Below are 7,498 nucleotides of genomic sequence, written 5' to 3'. Positions count from 1 at the left end.
TGGTGGATGTGGTAACACGTCCCATCCAAGCTGCAACAATTTTTCACGAGTGACCAAACTTGTACGTGGTCTAGCGTTATCATGGTGAAACACAACACCTTTGCGATTCACCAATTCTCGACGTTTCTGTTCGATGGCATCATTTAATTTATCCAGTTGACGACAGTATACGTCTGAATTAATGGTTTGATTCCTTACAAGCAGCTCAAACTACACAGTCCCACCAGACTGACAGCATAATCTTTCTTTGGTGAATATCTGCTTTTCAAGTGCTTTCAGCAGGTTCATCACGCTTGCTCCACCATCTTTTTCGTTTGACGTTGTTGTAGACGATCCATTTTTCGTCGCCTGTTATCATACGTTTAAAAAATCGATCATTTTCCTCACGTTTCAAAAGAGAATCGCAGATGTCAATACGCTTAGTGAGATGAATTTCTTTGAGCTCATGTGGTACCCAAATATCGAGCTTACTAATGTATCCAAGTCGTTTTGAATGGTTCTCAACACTCGATTTCGATATGTTAAGATTCTCAGCAATCTCTCGTGTCGTTAAACGCCAATTCGAATCGATCAGTGCCTTTATTTTGCCATCATCAATTTCGATTGGCCTTCCTGAGCGTGGTGCATCTTTCACATTAAAATCTGCAGATCGAAATTTAGTAAACCAATTTTGACACTGCCGCAGTTTTAAAGCACCTTCGCCATATACATGACGTAACTTTTTATGAGCTTGCACAGCGTTTTTCCCTTTTCGGAAGTAACAAAACAAAATATGAGGAAAATGTTCTTTTTGATTTTCCATTTTGAAATCGACGGCAAAGAAACAATTGTTAACGAAATCGTGTACTTTCTTTTTGTAAAACAAGCTTGAACTGTGAGTTGTTAACCTACACAATGAATTTGCGGTTTAGAATGAAGTTAGTTATATTTCAAGACATGTATGTTCATCTGTTGGAAAAAAACGCAATTACTTTTTGGCCAACCCAATAGATAGTAGCATATGTTGATGGAAGACTTTTTTTGACTTGGTTGGAAGTGACACGATTAGTATTGCTCGATCACGTCACCGTCTTTTCTTGAACGATTACATTGAATGATCACGTCCAATTATCCTTCCTTGTGAGTATCCTCGCAAAGATTAGAGGAGATCACGTATCAGCAATCTCCGCGCAGAAATTTCCGACCGTGTTGTTGTGTTATTTTACTTTGAAGGATAAATTGATTTACACCCGTAACACGGTCAAAATCTTCCATTCTAAAGAGATATACATATAGCTAAATCTCAAATGTCGAAATTCTGTAGACAAGTTACTGTCAGTTGTTATCTTCGCGATATATTCATGATTTCGTCCTTCAGAATTTATGAAAAAAATAATAAAAATAAAAATTGCTTAAAAAAGTGCTAATTTTTAATTTAGTTCTTTTCAGCGCTTAATATCGTTTGCAAATCAGCAGACATCGCTAATAAACGTGCGATTTTTTCTTACGGCTCAATATTTATTATGAATACTAATCAGTCGAGTTCGAATTTTCGAACGAATAGAAATGCAACGAATGTTTTTGTATACAGCTCGTATTTTTATATGAATTGTAAATTGCATATTGCGTCTCCGATTTTATTGATCGTGATAGTCTCGCTTTACTTTAGTTCTTTTCAGCGCTTAATATCGTATTTGCAAATCAGCAGACATCGCTAATAAACGTGCGCTTTTTATGCTCGAGGTGACTCGGAATGAAACCGGGAAACCGCACAGCGGTTCATATTTATGCATGTGTCAGCGATCGATCCTTCAAAGCCTACAGGGATAAAACCTCGCCCTCGAAATTCGAATTTCCCACGATTTCCCAGGAGACAGAAAATGCACACAGTCAGAAAGATAAAATCTATTTGGCCAACGTATTTGTCTTTTTTATTTATCAAATATATCAAAATGGAATTCAACAAATAATTGTGATGCATTGGTCGCATCGTGAGTCAATTTTATTAAAAATTCTATTAAAGGAAGAAAATAAGGGTATCACGTTCTCGGAATAGAAACATTAGCTGAGTCCCTGAGCTAATTTTCCGGCTATCGCTTGATTTCTCGCGCGAGAATGTGTGATAATTGTTAATGGTTGCCAACGGAGAATATTGATAGGTTTATATTTAACTAAATACATTGGTTCGTCTCTCGAGGACACTTTTCGCAACGTTTGACCTTGTTGGAGACTTAGTGTGTCTCGACCGTTCATCGGACGAATTCTCGCAACGCACCTTGGCATTATGTATATACACGAAGGATATATACCATATATGTATATGTACGTACCATATGGTACGAGACTCGTTATGAGCGATCACGGGACTGACGTAATATCGGCAGGCCCCACTACTCGGACCGAAGATCGGATCGAGGTTTCAAAGTCCCTGACGAGGAGCAACGGCGCGTCAGTACGTTCTTTTCGTTACCGAAGGTAAGAAGCTAAAGAATACTTCAAATAGAGAGAGGGAGAAAGTATTATTTGGAAAATTGATAAATTCTAATCAAACAATGTAAACTATTGAATTAAATAAATAGAAGAACTAAATTCAAAAACTATAAAAATAGCATTTGCATGACAAAATTTCTACTCAAGATTAAATCGTGAAAGCAGTGAATAATAGTTGAATATATTAATTGTCTTTTAAGAAATTATTTAACTTTCTACGTGTCTCTATGTTGTGTATTGGATAATCGTGCTACGGTGCTCCTTTGCTTGAATAATATTTTGACTTTCGACCGTGCCATGAGTACGGATCAAGCGTTATTGTATTAGTCCGCTAATCGGCGTGACGCAATGCAAAATCGATTTAATACGTACGCGGCTGATCGGATTAATTATGGAGAATAATACGGGCACGTTATCATTCCAGACAGCGAGGATGAAGACGTTACTCTCGGCCGTTTTAGTGATACTGTGCATCCAGGCTGCGCTCGGCGTAGATCCTCTCGAGCACAGCAAAGTGGTCTGTTACTGGAACAGTACCGCCTACGAGAGGCAAGGTAAACTTACCGAAAACAAGAAAGATATTGTGTTCATTTTCATCGAAGATACAAAATAAGCTCTCTTATACTTTTAAAGGCCCTGCGAAATTTCAACTCGAGGACACCAGACCCGCTTTGTCCCTCTGCACTCATCTGATTTACGGATACGCTCATATCAATTCAAATTTTGAAATCACCCCTGGCTCGCCGAGTTTGGATACCGGATCGGGTTACTCTTACTACAGACTCGCCACGCAGCTGAAGCGATCGTTCCCCGACCTAAAGATCTATCTGAGTGTCGGTGGAAACTCCGATCCTTACGATGAGGAGCACAAGTACCTCGTATTGGTGAGCAGTTACGTTTAGATAACTTGAAATAATCTGGATGCAGATTAGACAAAACACATGCGCATGCATCTCAGATAATTAAATAAAGAGTATGATTTATTATTATTATTTAAAACAATTTAAATAATATAATTATAATAATATTTAGGATATATAAAAAGAGTACGCTCGAAGCAACTACGGAAAATAGAAATATTTTAATACTATTTTTATTATAATATTATTATTATTTTAATATTAATATATTACATATAATAAGGATATTATATATAATGTAATAACAGTGTTTTCGAATACGCGATATTTTTTGTGAAAATTGCACTCAGTGCGCACTGATTACATTATCTTAAATGTTTTTATAAAATATATCACTTTTCTTCTGAGATCTTTTTTATCTGAGATAAAGATGCTACATACTTTAATTATATAGATAAAAGATAAAAAAACAATGATCGCATCTAGATGAAAATCTAAATAATTGTATCTAGAGATCAGAAAAATGATTTCGTTCCATTCAGTTTCGCTTCATGCGTCAATAATTTTTAATTCCTGATCTAACGAAGAATCATGAAATGGATACGATTTCATTAACAAGTCCTTGAAAAATTGATAGACGGAGACCTCGGAGGGCAGAACGAAGTTCATCAACTCTGTGAACCGGTTGCTAAATGACTACGACTTCGACGGAATTGACCTGGCGTGGCAGTTCCCTCCCGTCAAAGTCAAGAAACAGCGCAGTACTCTCGGCTCCTTCTGGCATGGTCTCAAGAAACGATTGGGCTATGGGAAATTCCAAGATGATAAGGAACAAGAGCATCGCGACGGTTTCACTATTCTGGTTCGTGACCTCAAAGCGCAACTCAGGCCGAGATTTAAGTCTCTGACTGTCACGGTGCTGCCTCATGTCAACGCAAGCGGTTAGTGCACCTTATACATCTTATTACTGATAAATATAGTTGGTGATAAGTGTAATAATTATGTGTCTCGCCATTTTTCGACAGTGTATTACGACGCCAGATTATTAGCGCCGAACATCGAAGCCGTACATCTTTTTGCTTTCGATCAGAAGACACCGGACCGCAATCCGAAGGAAGCGGATTATCCGGCTCCGATTTATGGCAGTTACGGACGTGTTGCGGATGACAATGTTAACGCTGCGTCAAGGTAAACCGGACTTTTTTTTTCTATGAGCGCGTTAATTCGTTCTTTTCTCGTGTAATATTGGGTTGGCCAAAAAGTAATTGCGTTTTTTTCCAATAGATGGACATACATGTCTTGAAATGTAACTAACTTTATTCTAAACCGCAAATTCATTATGTAGGTTAACAACTCACAGTTCAAGCTTGTTTTACAAAAAGAAAGTACACGATTTCGTTAACAATTGTTTCTTTGCCGTCGATTTCAAAATGGAAAATCAAAAAGAACATTTTCCTCATATTTTCTTTTATTACTTCCGAAAAGGGAAAAACGCTGTGCAAGCTCATAAAAAGTTATGTCATGTATATGACGAAGGTGCTTTAAAACTGCGGCAGTGTCAAAATTGGTTTACTAAATTTCGATCTGCAGATTTTAATGTGAAAGATGCACCACGCTCAGGAAGGCCAATCGAAATTGATGATGGCAAAATAAAGGCACTGATCGATTCGAATTGGCGTTTAACGACACGAGAGATTGCTGAGAATCTTAACATATCGAAATCGAGTGTTGAGAACCATTTAAAACGACTTGGATACATTAGTAAGCTCGATATTTCGGTACCACATGAGCTCAAAGAAATTCATCTCACTAAGCGTATTGACATCTGCGATTCTCTTTTGAAACGTGAGGAAAATGATCGATTTTTGAAACGTATGATAACAGGCGACGAAAAATCGATCGTCTACAACAACGTCAAACGAAAAAGATGGTGGAGCAAGCGTGATGAACCTGCTGAAAGCACTTGAAAAGCAGATATTCACCAAAGAAAGATTATGCTGTCAGTCTGGTGGGACTGTGTATTTTGAGCTGCTTGCAAGGAATCAAACCATTCATTCAGACGTATACTGTCGTCAACTGGATAAATTAAATGATGCCATCGAACAGAAACGTCGAGAATTGGTGAATCGCAAAGGTGTTGTGTTTCACCATGATAACGCTAGACCACGTACAAGTTTGGTCACTCGTGAAAAATTGTTGCAGCTTGGATGGGACGTGTTACCATGATGTTACCACATCCACCATATTCGCCAGACCTGGCACCATCAGATTACCATTTGTTTGGTTCTTTGCAAAACGCCTTGAATGGTAAAACCTTTACTGCTGATGGGGATATCAAATCGTTGTTGGAATTGTTTTTTGCTGAAAAAGATAAGAACTTTTTTGAGCGCGGAATCATGAAGTTGCCTGAAAAATGGCAAAAGATAATCAAACAAAATGGACAATACATTGTTTAATAAAGTTTTTGCTTCCCATGAAAAATTCGCCTTTTATTTATATAAAAAAAACGCAATTACTTTTTGGCCAACCCAATATATCTTCGCACAAATATCTATTCTTAACGTATATAACACAATCAAAATTTACGGCAGTTATGGACACGTGGGGGATGACAATATTGATTCGGCAGCAAGGTAAACCTGTTCTTCTTCCCCATAGCGCATTCTTAATTCTTACTTCCCCATGTCTTCACGAGACATGAAATTAAGCAATTACTTTATATTAATATCTTATTATAAATTAATCTTAATAATATAAATTATATTAATATCTTATTTATATTATTATAATTTATTTTATATTATCTTTTTCATACTCTGGCTGCCTCTGTAACCCCTCTCTCTCTCCTCCTAAAGCTTACCTATTAAAATGTATTAAAATTAATACATTTTCGCTCTGTCCCCCTCTTTTTTGTGTACACGCTAATAACAATTTCCTAATTTTCGATATAAATAAAACACCCGTAAAACTTCCCATAGATATTGGCTGGAGAATGGCACTCCTGGCGGTAAAATTGTTGTCGGTATCCCCACGTACGCTCGCACGTGGAAACTGACTGCCGATAGCCAAATCTCGGGGGTGCCGCCTATCGTGACTGATGGTCCGGGTGGTCCTGGACCCAACACCAACGAAGAGGGCTTGCTGTCCTACACGGAGATGTGCTCCAAGCTGACTGAACATGCGGCGGGGCGACTGCGACGTGTCGGCGACCCATCCAAGAAGTATGGTAGCTACGCGTATCAGTCGTACAACGCCGACACGGGAGAGCAAGGGATCTGGGCGGGTTACGAGGACCCGGACACCGCCGGCAATAAGGCTGCGTTCGTCAAGTCGAAGGGCCTCGGCGGTATAGCGATCGTGGATTTGTCGTTGGACGATTTCCGAGGAGTTTGCACCGGCGACAAATATCCCATTATCAGGGCAGCTAAGTACAAGCTGTAGCTGACGTAGAAGCGAAGAATATATTTTGATGGTCGAGATTAAAATTAAAAAATAATCCTGTTTGTTTCGCGAAGATGCCTTGGGTGACTGTTCGTGTACAAAAGTTATTACATTCATATACGCGTGACCCGCGTTATCGGGGATTCTCAATAAGATCGGGAGGATAACTTTTTTGAAGAGAGAATTTTAATGAGATTGTAACGTTGACTGTTTTATATGCTAATAAAAATTGCTTTTCTCATGATTCGAAGAGTTTGTTTTTATGATCTCCAATTATTTTCGAGAGATAGGTATAGTACGTTATATATGCCTTACAAAAGCTGCAAAATAAACAGACTGGAATTTAATTTGTATGATTATTACTGGTCAAATATTGTTCATAGTTATTACTCGTAAAATTGCCGTCTGCGAGAGTATAAGAGTTTGTAGGAATTTATGAGACAGATTACATTGAAAGAGATAAATCATGGAAGAACGAACGAAGAAGGAAAACTGTATATAAATAGCACGTATATGATACATATATATATATTTTTTTAGATAATATATATTTTTCGTGCAGTCTATTTTTTTCGGTCAAACGATACATTTTTGCACGGGTGTATAGCAAAGGTTCATCTCATCTTAAATAGACTAGACTCGTCAACATATTCAACAACATTGAGGATTATGCGGCATATCGGATAGTCACAATTATCGCAATCCTTTTTCGCGCTGGTCGAATTGAA

The 7,498-nt window shown here is 38.0% G+C and overlaps 1 protein-coding gene across 2 annotated transcripts; it reads left to right on the top strand.

The window, feature by feature from the left end:
• Nucleotides 1-2,302: 2,302 nt before the first annotated feature.
• On the top strand, nucleotides 2,303-6,954 carry LOC105283927 (chitinase-like protein Idgf4). 2 transcript variants are annotated; one of them, XM_026974572.1, is made up of 7 exons: nucleotides 2,303-2,454; nucleotides 2,894-3,023; nucleotides 3,103-3,353; nucleotides 3,967-4,270; nucleotides 4,355-4,517; nucleotides 5,921-5,962; nucleotides 6,308-6,954. In XM_026974572.1, the coding sequence occupies exons 2-7, from the start codon at nucleotides 2,903-2,905 to the stop codon at nucleotides 6,768-6,770; spliced, it is 1,344 nt and encodes a 447-aa protein (XP_026830373.1). In that variant the 5' UTR covers nucleotides 2,303-2,454; nucleotides 2,894-2,902; the 3' UTR covers nucleotides 6,771-6,954. The 2 variants fall into 2 exon arrangements, with proteins under 2 accessions (XP_026830373.1, XP_011345360.1); XM_011347058.3 differs by lacking the exon at nucleotides 5,921-5,962.
• The last annotated feature ends 544 nt before the right edge of the window (nucleotides 6,955-7,498 follow it).

Source organism: Ooceraea biroi, chromosome 13 (assembly GCF_003672135.1).
Source record: "Ooceraea biroi isolate clonal line C1 chromosome 13, Obir_v5.4, whole genome shotgun sequence".
NCBI lineage: Eukaryota > Metazoa > Arthropoda > Insecta > Hymenoptera > Formicidae > Ooceraea > Ooceraea biroi.
This window is presented reverse-complemented; position numbering and strand designations above follow the sequence as displayed.